Source organism: Rattus norvegicus, chromosome 3 (genome assembly GCF_021556685.1).
Source record: "Rattus norvegicus strain SHRSP/BbbUtx chromosome 3, alternate assembly SHRSP_T2T, whole genome shotgun sequence".
Taxonomy (NCBI): domain Eukaryota; kingdom Metazoa; phylum Chordata; class Mammalia; order Rodentia; family Muridae; genus Rattus; species Rattus norvegicus.
Genome location: NC_141536.1, coordinates 28007499 through 28026349, shown reverse-complemented (window position 1 = coordinate 28026349; position 18851 = coordinate 28007499). Strand labels below are relative to the sequence as shown.

General features: G+C 40.0%; 1 protein-coding gene across 50 annotated transcripts in view; it reads left to right on the top strand.

The window, feature by feature from the left end:
* The window catches only part of Qtman (queuosine-tRNA mannosyltransferase), a 390738-nt gene that overhangs the window by 356917 nt on the left and 14970 nt on the right, over positions 1 to 18851 (top strand). For all 50 annotated transcript variants that reach the window (XR_015683156.1, NM_001024274.2, NM_001393689.1 and 47 more), the window contains 1 exon segment: positions 8509 to 8618. Coding sequence is in view for 49 of the 50 variants with exons in the window: in NM_001024274.2 (NP_001019445.1) it covers positions 8509 to 8618 (110 nt within the window). In the remaining variant the exon portion in view is untranslated.

Genomic DNA, 18851 nt, shown 5'->3' with positions numbered 1-18851 from the left:
CCCCATAACTGACTCAAAGAGAGGAAAACAGGTCTACAGCACTCCTGACACACAGGCTTATAGGACAGTCTAGCCACTGTCAGAAATAGCAGAACAAAGTAACACTAGAGATAATCTGATGGCGAGAGGCAAGCGCAGGAACCCAAGCAACAGAAACCAAGACTACATGCCATCATCGGAGCCCAATTCTCCCACCAAAACAAACATGGAATATCCAAACGCACCAGAAAAGCAAGATCTAGTTTCAAAATCATATTTGATCATGATGCTGGAGGACTTCAGGAAAGACCTGAACACACTTAGGGAAGCACAGGAAAACATTAATAAACAAGTAAAAGCCTACAGAGAGGAATCGCAAAAATCCCTGAAAGAATTCCAGGAAAACACAATCAAACAGTTGAAGGAATTAAAAATGGAAATAGAAGCAATCAAGAAAGAACACATGGAAACAACCCTGGATATAGAAAACCAAAAGAAGAGACAAGGAGCTGTAGATACAAGCTTCACCAACAGAATACAAGAGATGGAAGAGAGAATCTCAGGAGCAGAAGATTCCATAGAAATCATTGACTCAACTGTCAAAGATAATGTAAAGCGGAAAAAGCTACTGGTCCAAAACATACAGGAAATCCAGGACTCAATGAGAAGATCAAACCTAAGGATAATAGGTATAGAAGAGAGTGAAGACTCCCAGCTCAAAGGACCAGTAAATATCTTCAACAAAATCATAGAAGAAAACTTCCCTAACCTAAAAAAAGAGATACCCATAGACATACAGGAAGCCTACAGAACTCCAAATAGATTGGACCAGAAAAGAAACACCTCCCGTCACATAATAGTCAAAACACCAAACGCACAAAATAAAGAAAGAATATTAAAAGCAGTAAGGGAAAAAGGTCAAGTAACATATAAAGGGAGACCTATCAGAATCACACCAGACTTCTCGCCAGAAACTATGAAGGCCAGAAGATCCTGGACTGATGTTATACAGACCCTAAGAGAACACAAATGCCAGCCCAGATTACTGTATCCAGCAAAACTCTCAATTAACATTGATGGAGAAACCAAGATATTCCATGACAAAACCAAATTTACACAATATCTTTCTACAAATCCAGCAATACAAAGGATAATAAATGGTAAAGCCCAACATAAGGAGGCAAGCTATACCCTAGAAGAAGCAAGAAACTAATCGTCTTGGCAACAAAACAAAGAGAATGAAAGCACACAAACATAACCTCACATCAAATATGAATATAACGGGAAGCAATAATCACTATTCCTTAATATCTCTCAATATCAATGGCCTCAACTCCCCAATAAAAAGACATAGATTAACAAACTGGATACGCAACGAGGACCCTGCATTCTGCTGCCTACAGGAAACACACCTCAGAGACAAAGACAGACACTACCTCAGAGTGAAAGGCTGGAAAACAACTTTCCAAGCAAATGGTCAGAAGAAGCAAGCTGGAGTAGCCATTCTAATATCAAATAAAATCAATTTCCAACTAAAAGTCATCAAAAAAGATAAGGAAGGACACTTCATATTCATCAAAGGAAAAATCAACCAAGATGAACTCTCAATCCTAAATATCTATGCCCCAAATACAAGGGCACCTACATACGTAAAAGAAACCTTACTAAAGCTCAAAACACACATTGCACCTCACACAATAATAGTGGGAGATTTCAACACCCCACTCTCATCAATGGACAGATCATGGAAACAGAAATTAAACAGTGATGTAGACAGACTAAGAGAAGTCATGAGCCAAATGGACTTAACGGATATTTATAGAACATTCTATCCTAAAGCAAAAGGATATACCTTCTTCTCAGCTCCTCATGGTACTTTCTCCAAAATTGACCATATAATTGGTCAAAAAACGGGCCTCAACAGGTACAGAAAGATAGAAATAATCCCATGCGTGCTATCGGACCACCACGGCCTAAAACTGGTCTTCAATAACAATAAGGGAAGAATGCCCACATATACGTGGAAATTGAACAATGCTCTACTCAATGATAACCTGGTCAAGGAAGAAATAAAGAAAGAAATTAAAAACTTTTTAGAATTTAATGAAAATGAAGATACAACATACTCAAACTTATGGGACACAATGAAAGCTGTGCTAAGAGGAAAACTCATAGCGCTGAGTGCCTGCAGAAAGAAACAGGAAAGAGCATATGTCAGCAGCTTGACAGCACACCTAAAAGCTCTAGAACAAAAAGAAGCAAATACACCCAGGAGGAGTAGAAGGCAGGAAATAATCAAACTCAGAGCTGAAATCAACCAAGTAGAAACAAAAAGGACCATAGAAAGAATCAACAGAACCAAAAGTTGGTTCTTTGAGAAAATCAACAAGATAGATAAACCCTTAGCCAGACTAACAAGAGGACACAGAGAGTGTGTCCAAATTAACAAAATCAGAAATGAAAAGGGAGACATAACTACAGATTCAGAGGAAATTCAAAAAATCATCAGATCTTACTATAAAAACCTATATTCAACAAAATTTGAAAATCTTCAGGAAATGGACAATTTCCTAGACAGATACCAGGTATCGAAGTTAAATCAGGAACAGATAAACCAGTTAAACAACCCCATAACTCCTAAGGAAATAGAAGCAGTCATTAAAGGTCTCCCAACCAAAAAGAGCCCAGGTCCAGACGGGTTTAGTGCAGAATTCTATCAAACCTTCATAGAAGACCTCATACCAATATTATCCAAACTATTCCACAAAATTGAAACAGATGGAGCCCTACCGAATTCCTTCTACGAAGCCACAATTACTCTTATACCTAAACCACACAAAGACACAACAAAGAAAGAGAACTTCAGACCAATTTCCCTTATGAATATCGACGCAAAAATACTCAATAAAATTCTGGCAAACCGAATTCAAGAGCACATCAAAACAATCATCCACCATGATCAAGTAGGCTTCATCCCAGGCATGCAGGGATGGTTTAATATACGGAAAACCATCAACGTGATCCATTATATAAACAAACTGAAAGAACAGAACCACATGATCATTTCATTAGATGCTGAGAAAGCATTTGACAAAATTCAACACCCCTTCATGATAAAAGTCCTGGAAAGAATAGGAATTCAAGGCCCATACCTAAACATAGTAAAAGCCATATACAGCAAACCAGTTGCTAACATTAAACTAAATGGAGAGAAACTTGAAGCAATCCCACTAAAATCAGGGACTAGACAAGGCTGCCCACTCTCTCCCTACTTATTCAATATAGTTCTTGAAGTTCTAGCCAGAGCAATCAGACAACAAAAGGAGATCAAGGGGATACAGATCGGAAAAGAAGAGGTCAAAATATCACTATTTGCAGACGACATGATAGTATATTTAAGTGATCCCAAAAGTTCCACCAGAGAACTACTAAAGCTGATAAACAACTTCAGCAAAGTGGCTGGGTATAAAATTAACTCAAATAAATCAGTTGCCTTCCTCTATACAAAAGAGAAACAAGCCGAGAAAGAAATTAGGGAAACGACACCCTTCATAATAGACCCAAATAATATAAAGTACCTCGCTGTGACTTTAACCAAGCAAGTAAAAGATCTGTACAATAAGAACTTCAAGACACTGAGGAAAGAAATTGAAGAAGACCTCAGAAGATGGAAAGATCTCCCATGCTCATGGATTGGCAGGATTAATATGGTAAAAATGGCCATTTTACCAAAAGCAATCTACAGATTCAATGCAATCCCCATCAAAATACCAATCCAATTCTTCAAAGAGTTAGACAGAACAATTTGCAAATTCATCTGGAATAACAAAAAACCCAGGATAGCTAAAGCTATCCTCAACAATAAAAGGACTTCAGGGGGAATCACTATCCCTGAACTCAAGTAGTATTACAGAGCAATAGTGATAAAAACTGCATGGTATTGGTACAGAGACAGACAGATAGACCAATGGAATAGAATTGAAGACCCAGAAATGAACCCACACACCTATGGTCACTTGATTTTTGACAAAGGAGCCAAAACCATCCAATGGAAAAAAGATAGCATTTTCAGCAAATGGTGCTGGTTCAACTGGAGGGCAACATGTAGAAGAATGCAGATCGATCCATCCTTATCACCCTGTACAAAGCTTAAGTCCAAGTGGATCAAGGACCTCCACATCAAACCAGACACACTCAAACTAATAGAAGAAAAACTAGGGAAGCATCTGGAACACATGGGCACTGGAAAAAATTTCCTGAACAAAACACCAATGGCTTATGCTCTAAGATCAAGAATCGACAAATGGGATCTCATAAAACTGCAAAGCTTCTGTAAGGCAAAGGACACTCTGGTTAGGACAAAACGGCAACCAACAGATTGGGAAAAGATCTTTACCAATCCTACAACAGATAGAGGCCTTATTTCCAAAATATACAAAGAACTCAAGAAGTTAGACCGCAGGGAAACAAATAACCCTATTAAAAAATGGGGTTCAGAGCTAAACAAAGAATTCACAGCTGAGGAATGCCAAATGGCTGAGAAACACCTAAAGAAATGTTCAACATCTTTAGTCATAAGGGAAATGCAAATCAAAACAACCCTGAGATTTCACCTCACACCAGTGCGATTGGCTAAGATCAAAAACTCAGGTGACAGCAGATGCTGGCGAGGATGTGGAGAAAGAGGAACACTCCTCCATTGTTGGTGGGATTGCAGACTGGTAAAACCATTCTGGAAATCAGTCTGGAGGTTCCTCAGAAAATTGGACATTGAACTGCCTGAGGATCCAGCTATACCTCTCTTGGGCATATACCCAAAAGATGCCTCAACATATAAAAGAGACACGTGCTCCACTATGTTCATCGCAGCCTTATTTATAATAGCCAGAAAATGGAAAGAACCCAGATGCCCTTCAACAGAGGAATGGATACAGAAAATGTGGTACATCTACACAATGGAATATTACTCAGCTATCAAAAACAACGAGTTTATGAAATTCGTAGGCAAATGGTTGGAACTGGAAAATATCATCCTGAGTGAGCTAACCCAATCACAGAAAGACATACATGGTATGCACTCATTGATAAGTGGCTATTAGCCCAAATGCTCGAATTACCCTAGATCCCTAGAACAAACGAAACTCAAGACGGATGATCAAAATGTGAATGCTTCACTCCTTCTTTAAATGAGGAAAAAGAATACCCTTGGCAGGGAAGGGAGAGGCAAAGATTAAAACAGAGACTGAAGGAACACCCATTCAGAGCCTGCCCCACATGTGGCCCATACAGATACAGCCACCCAATTAGACAAGATGGATGAAGCAAAGAAGTGCAGACCGACAGGAGCCGGATGTAGATCGCTCCTGAGAGACACAGCCAGAATACAGCAAATATAGAGGCGAATGCCAGCAGCAAACCACTGAACTGAGAATAGGTCCCCTATTGAAGGAATCAGAGAAAGAACTGGAAGAGCTTGAAGGGGCTCGAGACCCCAAAAGTACAACAATGCCAAGCAACCAGAGCTTCCAGGGACTAAGCCACTACCTAAAGACTATACATGGACTGACCCTGGACTCTGACCCCATAGGTAGCAATGAATATCCTAGTAAGAGCACCAGTGGAAGGGGAAGCCCTGGGTCCTGCTAAGACTGAACCCCCAGTGAACTAGTCTATGGGGGGAGGGCGGCAATGGGGGGAGGGTTGGGAGGGGAACACCCATAAGGAAGGGGAGGGGGGAGGGGGATGTTTGCCCGGAAACCGGGAAAGGGAATAACACTCGAAATGTATATAAGAAATACTCAAGTTAATAAAAAAAAAAAAAGTGTTGCTGTTTTCCTACCCTCATATTTCAGGGAATAGTTTTGTTCCCGCTTACCTTTCCTGCACTCTTGTCACCCCCATTCAGACAGCTGGCCTACTTCTACCACCTGTTGTCTGGTCCCCTAACAGAACTGCAGATCTCTTCCCCAGCTAGAGAACCCTGCCTGCTGCTCCTAAGTTGGGGTGTGTTTGCGAGTGTGCATTCATGCATGTGCTGCTGGTGCTGCTGGTGAAGGAGTTGGGTTTTCATTTTTTGGGGGGTGGTTTTTTTGTTTTTTTGGTGTTTGTTTGTTTGGTATCTGTTTTCGAGAACAATCAGCACTTAGAATTGTTACACCATGCTTCCCAAAATAATTTCATCTCAGTGTTTAATTCCTATGAGTCTACTTTTACTGGTACCATCAAGTGAAGAAGTGCCAAAAGCATCCCAATCTTCATTGGTTGGAAGTTACAGGCTGTTTCAAAAAACAAATAGTTTCTTATGTTGTATAAGAATTTGGGGTTGGGGATTTAGCTCAGCGGTAGAGCACTTGCCTAGCGAGCGCAAGGCCCTGGGTTTGGTCCCCAGCTCCGAAAAAAAAAAAAAGAAAAAAAAAAAAGGAATTTGAGTGTAAAATTTTCCCATTGATGAGGGATAACTTAGACAAAGTATTTCATGGTCAGCTGTATGATTTAAACAAAATGAAAGGGGATTCAAACCAATACTTCTTGCGTTCTTATACAAATGACTATTAGATATTAAAGCTTTGGTCTACCTAGAAAAAATAGCTAAAGTATGTGGCAGGTTGTAATGCATTTACTTTATTAGAAGCAGTGAAAATTGACATTCCTAAATCCTACCACTTTAAAAACACCGGGATCTTTTAGTAACCGTGCACTTTACCCAGTTAAGTTTTATCTTGTTTAAAACTACATCTGTTCTTATGTTACCATGCGCATATCACACATACATCACGCACATGCATACACATGCGCACCTGCACACACACACACACACACACACACACACACACACACACACACACACACACAGGCCAATATTTAGAATACATGATATACCCAGTATCCATATCTACTTTTCTGGAACTCCAAATGAAGAATTTAGATCACTAAGTGGATAGATTTCCCTGCAGTGTTGCTATCTTAAAGCTATATTATGTTACATTGTTTCCATCCTTCTCATCTAAGTATCTCCAAGAGAATCAGACTAGAAAAGCATCTTACAGATAAGGTGGCAGTTATTTGATTGATATGGTTGAAGACAACATACGGTCTATTCTTTCCTCTCAAGCTGTTTGGAGTCTTTGTTCTTGCCCACAGCAGTACTATATATGAAAACTCTCCAAACACTTCCCCATGGCACATGTATATAATACACATCATCTTAAAAAGCAATGAGCACTGTGCCTTCGCATCCTTTATTATTTGAAGTAAATCAAACTGAGAGGCATAACACTTGAAACAAATTGTTTGAGGACTCTAATTTTATAAAACCTTAAGAGTTTCATAAGATTATAAATGCTGTTTTAAAATGTTAATTAGAACCTGCATTTGTTTCGATTCATGATACCGAAAATATTGACTAAATTGTGAATTAACACATTAAGGGGTACAGATGTCATTTTTCATGAGGTTCCTTGAATGATGTAATTTTCATATTTCATATAGCAGTTTAATAATTTTACAGATTTATTTTATATAATTAGTAAATGAGGAATTCAGTTACTGGTATATAGCTATTTTCTGTAATAAAAAAATCAAATTTCTGAATTAGAAATAAAAAACAAATACTTTAAAGACATCTGGTCTACATCTGTCTGAATAAGATAATTTAAAACAGTGTAATTAAGTGCAAGAAATACTGAAATATTCACACCTTAGAATGATAAATTTTTATAATATGTATAAAAATTAAATAGGATTTGTTGAAGGATATTTTTCTTTAATTTTAGTGTCTTTTAACCTTTCATTCTGTCATTAGAAAATACTGAGAAGCTGAACAAGCCAAGAACATTTGATTTTTTTTTCATGCCTGTGCTAAATGAAAGTATTTTTTTCTGATTCTTTTACACATTGACTAGCATTCACTCTCTGAGTCAATATTTAGTATACATAGATTCAGACCTCTCCATCCTTTTTAGTGCATTATAATTCTCCACTGAGCTATTGAGAATGAGAGATTAGCGCAGGGACGATGGTCTCCTTTTACATTGTGTTCCTGGCCAGCACAATGCTGCTGGTGCCCGTGGGAGAAAGGCCTTCATTCCTGTCAAGCAAAGCATGCTCGCATCGTTCTCACAGTGATGAGCAGGAGTGACCCTTTGAACATTGGGGTTTTTCCTTTAAAAAAATAAATGTGTGCTAAGCGGAAATTTAATATTTGGATGGGAAGATCCTGTATGTTTTTGTATATGTATAGCTTTGCTCACTTACTTAATTCATACAAGCATTGGCAAGTTTATATTTATACATAATACAAAAAGAAGTCTGATGTCTCCTCCAGTAAGACCCCTCACATATCTCTGGAGCTGTGTTGATACTTAGAGCACGTCTGCAGGTGTCACAGTTCAGAGAGGTAAGAAAAGCCTCTGACAGGGGCTTCCTGCACCAGCAAAAGACCCTGATGGGAACCAGCACCATATGAACAAAACGTTTTTCTTATCATGTAGCCCAAGGTAACACTAAGTGTATTTTTCTGTTTATTTCCAGGGAGCATGACAAAGATCCAGAGACGTTTTTAAAGGTCTTAATGCATCTAAAAGAGTTAAGGCTCAATTTCTACGTCTCTGTCCTTGGAGAGACTTTTACAGATGTACCAGGTACCTGTTTTTCTAATGTGTGTATATTTGTTTGTTTTGTTTTTATAAAAGACATGAACATTCTAACTTAAGTATTAATTTCTTCTTTGTTAGAATAGTCAAGATGAGCACTGTTAACCAAGATTGCACGACAGCATTAAACTCGGATTCAATTAAAAAAATACTTAAGTAAGCAGTCTTTGATTTAAGTTGAGAAGACATAGTCATCTCTTTTATCAAATATAGTTTATACAATGTATTTTGCTGTAAACAAAATATATTGCTGTGGGCATCTTAACACTTATAGAAAGTGGAAACGTATAATTGGATGTACAACCTCTCACCTCTAGGGTCAACGGTTTGCATCCTGCTCATGTTGGTAATGGACCAAGTGCATTACCATATGTGAGGTGTCCTGCATAAAGCATTTGGGCATCTAATTTAAGGTGTGCTTGGGCCTTGGCCCATATCAGTGTGCTCGTTGGTTTATGCCTCTGTGTTGAACTTAAGAAAAGTTAAGGTGGAAGCTGCAAGCAGCAGATCCTCTCATTTTTTATACTGCACAGTGCCTTTCCAGGGTTATTTCCTTTATCTTGTACCCTAGCCTGCCATGTGGTAAAGTGACAAGCATCCGTGTTGGTTGGTTGGCTGGCTGGCTGGCTGGCTGGCTGGCTGGCTTGAACTGCCTAGGTATCGAGCATTGTCTTAAAACCAAGAAACAGCACAGGTTTCAAGCATGGTCTTGTTGAGCAGTCTCTGGCTATGGTGTGGAATGCCACTGTGGTGTGCCTGCGGTGCATACTCCTTTAGACAGTGCTTCCTGGTTATGAACCAATGCCAGGACCTGCATCCAGCCTGTCCTCAGTGGCCTCATCTCATGGTTTACCTTCTGCCTTCTGCAGTGTATACACCAGACCTTTTTTCTCTGGTCCTCCAGTTAGCAAGCTTCTGTGAACCTCATCTGCCTGTTGGCTTCTGTTTGATCCTCCCAGTCTCAGCTCTGAAGCGTTTTTATAAAGCTTGCCCATGTTGTCCTAGTACACTGCTTTTCTTCATGGTGCTTCATAGTATTTTTCACTAGTCACTGCATGAACATAATTAGTAAACTTTAAAATGTAAGTTACGGGTTGGGGATTTAGCTCAGTGGGTTTGGTCCCCAGCTCTGAAAAAAAAAAAGATTAAAATGTAAATTACGTAAGGACTAGAGGCTGGCCCTGTCTTGGTCATTTCTATCACTGGAAACACTGACCAATGAAGGGCTGGAGGTCAGTAAATACTGAATAGGTGAGCAAAGGTATTCATGTACCCACCCAACCAGGAACTAATAGTTGTGTTTAGGAGAGAGATTCATGTGTAAATACAGAAAATAGAAAAGGGTGATATAGTTTTATGTATGGAGCTTGGAGGGTTAACAGTGAAGTATGTTAAGAGCTAAAGGCATTCTAATAGCCAGAAATAAAAGATGGATTAAATTGTTCCAAACAGGGAAAAGCACACCTAAGCAAACATTTTAGAAACTACTTAAAGGAAGCAACTTCCAATGAGAAATGCTGTGCATTGCTAATGGGGGTGCTATGAGGGGATCTCGTGCAGACCTTAGTAAGTTCACATTGCTTTACACAGACAGGGTAGTGTCAAGGCACAGAGAGTGTTGGTCGCTAAAGTAAATGAGGTGTAATGAAGTTAGAATCCATGTTAAAGTCTGTGTTGGTGACCCCAGAGTGATGCTGCAGCCGTGGCAGAGAGATTAGTGAGGGACTGTGTGAGAGAGGGAAGCAGAGAAGAATGTGATTGTACAGAATGAAGGAAGAAACGTGGCCAACATCATAGTTGGTAAGTTCACTTGATCTGTGCCACCACTGCGCGCTGTGGGTGGACCAACAGGAGAAAATAGAGGAAACGCCAGCCAGAGGGGTTTCTGGCCAGCGTCACTACGGTGTGCATCTAACCACCTCTGTGAAGCAGGCCAGACTTTTACTTAAAAGTGGCATACCCTTGGGTACTTGAGGCTTGCTACTTTTCATCTCTACCGCATTGCCTTTGAACAGTGTAGTGTTATGGAAGACTAATAGTGAAGTGTGGGGCAGTTGTAGGCCCGAGCATTTAGTGTGCAGTAAGATCTGTTCTGTCTCACTGCTCACTGTTCCCTGGGCTTTCCTTGAGGACACCATTACTGAGCTGTGTAGGAGAGTACACATGGACAAGCCTGGGGGCTACCAGGCAGCTGAGATGTAGCACAGCACTTACAGAGTGCTGTGGGACCTACAGGAAGAATAGCATATCTTCTGTGTTCACGTTCCTTAACTCCTACTCCCACCTTGGCCTGCTCTATGTCTCAGCCACTGGTCTATGTGTCATTCGTTTCCAATGGGAATCAACGCCTCATGGCCACCATGCTTCAGCTTGCGTATGAGGGCATCAGAAATACTAAGGGAGTGAATATTGCCTCTGTTTGCTTTCTAGGTTGTAGTCTTTGATGGCCATGTAGCCTTTATCCCACAAGCTTCCTAACAAAGCATCCTGTACAACTTCTGTCATTCTTGCCATTCCGCTGGCTTATTTAACAAATACTTGTGTGGTGGTTACTACACCCCAGGCACTACTCTGTGCCTCTTGGAAACATTAGCTAACTTCAGACTGCTCAGGATGATCTCCATTTCTTTCCTCTTTTGAGAACACGAGGAATAAATACTCCAAGTAAGGTCACACAACGAAATATTGTAATTGATTGCTGCTCCAAGCTTTCTATACTATTGTCTGATTCAACATTAACTAACTTAGTGTTAATTTTTCATAACTTACCTTCTAACACTCCTATCCTCCAAGTAGTCATAAGTATTACACTATTAATAACTACCTATTTGATAGGAAGAGAAACCATGACTCTGAGTGTCAGTTACTTTCAATAACTGCCTATATGTCAGTCTTTTCTCATCCATGTAACATTCAGATGGGTTAGAAAGCCAAGAAAGACAGTTTATATGCTGTAGTAACATTAGGTGGCTTTTCTCCAGCCTGATTTTGTAACAGCCATGTCCTGAACACTTGTAATCCCAGAATGGTTAAGAGAAGAGATCTCAAATTCTAAATCAGCCTGGGATACAAAGGGAGACTTATCCCCAAACCCCATTTCCTGTATCTGTCCACAAAGCACATAGGAGAAAGTAACAGTGCCAGCTGAAGACATTTGTGCCAACCCGATACTGTTATCAATACTAAATTTCTCTTGAGAATTTTAAGACTATAGTATGATTTTGTGTGGTTTCATTACTGTTGGTTATTTTCAAGAAAAACATCATTTTATAAACATCCTTTTCCTGGAAAGTTTCACAAAATTAAGAAGGTTCATTATGTTTTATAGCCCTGTGACTCATAATTTTTTTTGTTCTTTTTGTTTGTTTTTGTTTTGTCTTCACAGAAGATGAGAAAGCACAAAGTCGGTTGGTGACTTACACAATCCCCCTGGGATACTAGGCAGTGTAGGCCAGGGAAGGCCAGGCCAGGCAGAGCAGGTCAGCATCCCCATTACTTAGCATGGCTGTGGCTGTGAACACACCTGTTTTAAGTACCTCCTTTGTGCCAGTTACTGTAAGTCGTACAGGATGATTGAATATGGTTTGGTGCTTTATTGATCACTTCTTGGAGCACTGCTTTCAATTCTAGATTGAACATTTCCTGATCATCTAGCATATGCCTGGAACTGTTCTCAGCCCTTCCTCCTTTGCTTGACTTAGTCTTCACAATATACCTTGCAAATCAGGCAGCGTTGGATTTGCTATTTATGAAAAAAGCAAGATCACAGAGAAGTTATGTAAGATCACAGAGAAGTTATATTGCAAATATCCATGATGCAAACTTTGTGCCATCTCCAAGGCCAATGCTTAGTGTATGTTCTCCATGGCAATCCAAAGACCTCTCTCAATTTTATAGGGAAGAAAACAGTATGATTGTAGGAAATCCTGACCACCCATGTGAATCAGTTCCATGTTCTTTGATAATCCTTTTGCAAATGAAAATCTATTTCAAAAAACTTTAAAATTTATGTCCTAAATATTTTTCACCCCTTAGATATTAAAGTATCCTCATTACAAAAAACATCAAAACAAATATGAAGTGGAAAAATATCCCACATATTGCTATCAATGTTCTCAATATATTACAAAAATGAAGGAATGGGTCTGTCATACTAAAACAGTACAGTTTCAATATCTTATCAGGTTTAGAGAAATGTACTTTGAAACAAAATCCTAAAGAATTAAGGGATGAAAAAAGATGTCTTTTCAGTATACAATAACACCAAGTAGAACAAATTCTAAGTGATTTTGTATTATGTTTTCTGTTTCAACAGAAGTGACCTTGATTTCATGTAATTTTTAACATTTTTCTCAACTCTCAGCTCTTAAATTAGAATAACCTAGGCTACACTAAGGAACATAAAATCTTAAAACTGAAATGGTTTAAAACACAAAATGGATTTCTTGTCCACACCATATGCTTATGTAAATGAGTGTAATGCACTGCTCATGTCAGTCAGTGAAGACTCCAGCTGATAAAAATGACAATAACCATCATCCTAAGCATTACCAGTTACCGAAGAACTAGAAAACTCACTCCCCATATGTAAACGTAACTTTTCTTTGCCTGATGTAATTGTTGTCATGGAGACTTAACAGCTGAATAAACTCACCTTTTCTAGCTCTTTCTGAACTCTGGATGGCTGGTTCAATTCAGCTATTCTGGCTGAAACGCCTCTCTAAACTGACTGATTCAATCTGGCTTTTCTCGGCTTCTCATTGAATTTCTCTGCTTGACTGCAAACTAAGTCTGGCAATTTGTTCTGATCTTCTGGCTCCCTTTTATTCTTGGTTTCAAGAGCCTCATGAGCTGCATAAACACTCTAGCTCAACTGCCACAAACTGCCGAGGGAACTCAACTCTACTGTACTGACTCTGCAATGACTGACTCCCAGCTGACTGACCATCTCGGGTGCTGCTCTCATAGCTTCTATCTCCTGTGCTGCCCTGGTAAGAGCTGGGCATATCCTATCTCTGGTTCATTCTGTCAGATCCGTCCCTCACTTAGATTCCACTTTTAAACATGGCTGCCTCCTTCTACAAACTAATTTTACTTTAATAGTGTGTACTAAGGGCAGAGGGAGGAAGGTATGTGGCATGTTTGCATTCTAGCTGGCTCACACAGACTTAGATCTTTTGATGTATCTCTTGTCAGAGCAGCCATGTTGGTGGATTAAAATTCCTCTACACCTATGTCACCAAGGACATAGGCTTATAAATAGCGCAGGCTCTACTCTATTCATTGGCCAAAACATCAAGCACTGCCCAATCATAAGGAAAGCCAGCCCTGCTCTCTACCAAAAGCCAGGAAACAGAAATAATTTTATAAACTGCACAGTGGGCCACCAGAGCTCATTAGTGTACACCATGATCTGTAGCTCCTCAGAGAGAAAGCTAAGCCTCTCCAGGCTTCTGTCCCCATCTGATAAGTCTAGCCCAGTTCATAAAGAGATTGTAAATGTGTAGGCATTGGCTGCAGCCTTCTGGTTGGGAGCCATCGGATGGTTTCTGGAGACACATCTTGTAATTCATATCCTTGAAGGGAAGCCTCTAGGAAGTGGGGTAAGTTCTAGGTGTTTTGGCATTTTACACAGCTTATAGAAACGAGCAACCTGAATGATTTCCTTCTTCCCTGGGGACAGCTGGCAACGTGCACACACATTTTGTCGTCATAGCTGTCGGACAGTGAGTGAGCTCCTGCCAAATAGGACACTAGTTATTCTGCAAACAAACTGCAAAACACAGCTCAATCCAACACAAACAGATCCAGCCTAATAAGATACCAGCCGCACTGAGATTGAGGAGGTGTGATTGTAGAAATTTAAATCATCAAATAGGTTAGAATTGGTGCTATAGTTTTCCAAATGAGCATCGGCTAACTCAACTATGCAATAAAAAGAACATGGGGAAGGGAAAACAGTAAAACCACCTACTCTAGTTCAATGAATTTTTATGGAGATTTCCACAGGAGTAGGTAATTTGAGGGAAGATGCTAAAGTGCTATGCAAATTTTATTATAAGACTTGGGGACTCCCCTTCCGAGTTTGTATATAGAATGAGTTTCTGAAATGCTTTTTGGATACAAAGAAGACATTGAGTTGCTGTATCTCAAAAGTTCATTCTTATTCAGACAATTAAAAGGTCATTTTGCTCTATAAAGCATCTGCATCTAGTTTTGTGTATAAAAGGAATCAAGAAGCCTAGGAACTCTTCAATGCACATGTTTGAGTGTTGGCCAGTTCTCATGACAAGGTCACATTGTTAGCCCTTGAGATGATTTTTTTTTAATTTTAGTAAATGTTTTAAATATCAAGTCAATGGAATGTGTTTGTATACTTCATAATTTCCCACAAATGGTAATTCTAAACAAAATATTCTTTTGTGTAAGCAGCCAAGACCTTATGTAAGATTCTTCTTCCTTATTACAGATATGATACTCTTGCTTCAAAGGAGTTTTAGCTGAGACATTCAGGCAGCCAAAAAGGTCTGAAGAAAACTGAAAACCTGAAACATGGTTTTGGCAGTCAGAAGCCATTCTGGTTCCCCTGTTATTTAGGTCAAGAGTGGTGTGTGGAAAGCTGCTGAGTAGCATCTGGCCTGGCGGTGGTTTCTACTGTGATCTTGTCATGGTCCTGCTTCTTAGCTCTGGAGTAAAATGCTTGATAATCATGGGATAGATTCCTCCCCTTCAACCTCCTCTTTCCCTCAGCTTCCAGCTACTGTCTCATCTTCAACAGTGTGACTATTCCAAAGAGCCAATTCCAGGAAGGTTCGAGATACACAAATAAACCACATTAATATAAAGTTTCTACATTTTTCTGCAAATCAAGGCCAATACAAAATAATCTATTAATTAATATTGAATCATAAGATTGTATGTAGTATGAAATAAATTCTACTAGTAGAATGGAGAAAATGACTCCATTTAGATGCACAGGTATAAATGAAAATCTCACCACCTGGGACTGCCCTCATATGGCTCCCAGAAAGAAATCCGAGAAAGTTTTTTTTCCAGGAATCTGAAACCCAAATTGAGTGAAATTTGTCTCCAGTCTTATGGTAAAAGGAAGATGACAAACCACCATGGGAAAAAAAAAAAAAGGCTAAAGAAATGAAAATGAATTTTCTCCTGACTGGAAAAAAAATCAATACCATGTATATTTTTCATAGCAGAAATGGTAGTATATTGTAAGATAATATAAAAACTTAGCAGAGTCCAATTAGGGTACCACCATATTACTTTATATGGCCTCCCACAGCTTCTGCCAGTCTTCTAAAAAAATAAATAAATGAAAAAGAAAAATACCAGAGCTACTAGGTACAGAGAAATTAGGATGGAGAAACTGTACTGTCAGACTCAAAACACCTATGATAGCTTTTAAAGAGTGCAGTACAAACATGAGAATAGAAAAGTAGGCAGAAGTAGAGAATTAAACAAACTGCTATGTCTCTGTATGTCATATCTGACAAGTAGAGTCACAATCTAATAACCTCCTGATTCCAGTGTAAAATCCAGTGGGTCTTTTTCCTAGGAAAGACGAGAAACTGGTTAATAAAGCAATAATGTCCATAAATTAAAAATAGTAAAAGAATAATATATTATCTGCTTTAGGTAGCTGTGCTTCAACATAACATTCACATGAGTTTATATGAACTTACAACAAATGGAGCATGTGGGGTAAATATGTCATGGAGCTGAAGGCTTGTGGGGGCAGAAGCATAGGGTGACAGGCATGACTCCCTGACTGTCCCTTCGGCCACACTAGGCTGGTTGCTATGACACCATCTCAATCTATCCCAGCAGCCCTCAGGAACTCCAACTTCTTCCCTTATGTACAAGTGAGAAACTAAGGCCTCAGCTAAGTAGGGTGCCCAATGTCAGATAGCTGATAAAAAAACAATTAGAGGTAATGATATAAGAAGAGATAAATACTGCATCAAAATTTAAGGGAATACCTACAATTTTACCACTAATAAAATAAATGTGAATGCATAGGATTTATGAGTAAACAGTTATATAGTCACCACAGCAATGAAAGGAAGCACATACCCTCATCAACACCAGCCAACATGTGGGGTAACATCTGTATTTAGGATGAGCACAAGTATAAATAATTTTCCTGAGACCTACAAATTAATATGCTTCTATTTTTCTTGGTAATTTCATAAATTCCACCCAGTAGATTCTAAGGTTGAGGAACAGATGACCAGTTTTTTAGCCTCATTCCCCTCTCTGCCTTCCCGTTGCTATCAGAACACCGAGGTCCTGTTCATCCCTGACCCACACCTCACCTGCTTCTGCCTGGCAGTCTTGCTCCTGGTTTCTGAATCTTGCCTTCTGCAGAAGACTCACAGTAGTCTCCCAGGCTCTGGGCATCTGTATGCTTATTCCACCCTCCAAATATCAATGTTCTTCCTAATCACATCGCCCAAGAACAGACATCAGTAGTGATAGTATAATAGTAGTAACTATATATCTTGTAGATCTTCTTCTGTATGATGAACCTCAATTCCTTTATACCAAGGGAGCTTCCTTACAAGTCCTACCCTAGCCTAGCATCCTATGAATTCTCATTCTTGCCGTCTCCCAAGTGCATGTGTTCATTATCCAGCTCCTTGTCGTGTATAACTCCCTGCTTAAGTTCCTCTGCCGCTTCCTCCATAGGCACACTTACACCCTTTCTTCCCTGACAAAGTCCCAAGTCTAGCAAAGTCTCTTCACCTTCGTGTCCTCTTCTCCGCACTGCTACCCACACTGGTCACCTGTCAGCCTCATGTCACACTGCTAGGTCACGTGACACCTGGCTGCTGGGAGGGATGAGGCTGTGGCAGCCTCCCCCAGACGACAGTTTCTAGGGGTATGGTGGCAGCTCAGAATGACTTAGACAGGGCAGTTGGGACACTCTGTATCAACCCCACTGATGAGGGTGAAGGTTCTAGTCCATGCCTGAGCAGCTCCTTGCTCAGAAAAGCCCTTTAATTCCATCCACCCTTCCTTCTAAATGCTGAGGACATCTGCAGTGCAAGCAAAGTGGCGACTCATTCTCATTTCTCGGTGCAGTGTCCCGAGAGTCTGTGTTGCTGCTGTGGTCACTCCCAGGCGTGCCATGCCTTGCCTTATTATCTTCCACTCCTGCAGCCCCTCTGAGTGGGATATGTATAATTTCTACTAGGACCAGAAGATTGAGAGTACGTCTCAAGACAAGATCATTTTCCACCCTACCAGGGGGAAGACCATGAAGATAATATGTTCCGGAATACAACTCCCAAAACGTCTCTCAAGAAATTGTTCTCAGAAGTTATAACTGTGTGAACATCACTGAGGAAAAAAGATGTTCTTTCATTTTCATAAAATGGTCTCAAAGTTTGTGGGAAATGTACATTTGAGAAAGATACATGCAAATCAGTTAATGAATGGAAAAGATAATCAAGACACTCATAGACAAATAGGAAAGTGGAAATCAACCTCACTGAAAGCTGTGATGGCATCCCTGGCTTAGATGTACTGAACTGCAGGAGGAGGAGTGTCTCTGTAGACAGGAGAGATGGGAACGGAGCCCACCTAGTGCTTTGGTTACCTGTGGTCACTTTGGGTTCCTGCATTTGTATACTGTAATCATTGTAATCCTGTCATGATTTGGATCCTGCTGTGGTCACAATAGTACTTTCTCCACTCTGAGACTAGAGGAAGGCCCATGTGTCTCAGCCTGACTGTTTCCTGTTGTGCCTCGCTCAGAACTGGAGTCTGACAGAAAACAGCACAATAAGGAGTGTGTATGGGATATGCGTAATAGACCTTGCCAGCAGTTCCCTTGGCCTATGTCGGTTTTGCTGCAAGGGAAGAGAAGGGCATCAGCTCTCTGCTGCCGTGAAATGAGCAGGACCAGGAGCTGGGAAGGCTGGCTGTCCAGTTCTGGTCCTGCCACTCATTAGCTGGGTCACCTCTTTCTGGGTCATTTTGTTCATCTACACCATCAGTTCCTCAGAAGGAAATGATACTTTGTGTACCAGGGCTCCTCAACTTCAAAGAAGGTTCACATTGCCACTTGGAAACATTTTACCAAATTTTATTAAAAAAAATTAGAGTCATAATGATGCTTTTTCAAAATATTCCATATTATTCTGATGTGTTCTCATCAATCAGTAATTGAAAGCCACTGGTATAAACCAGGCACAACTA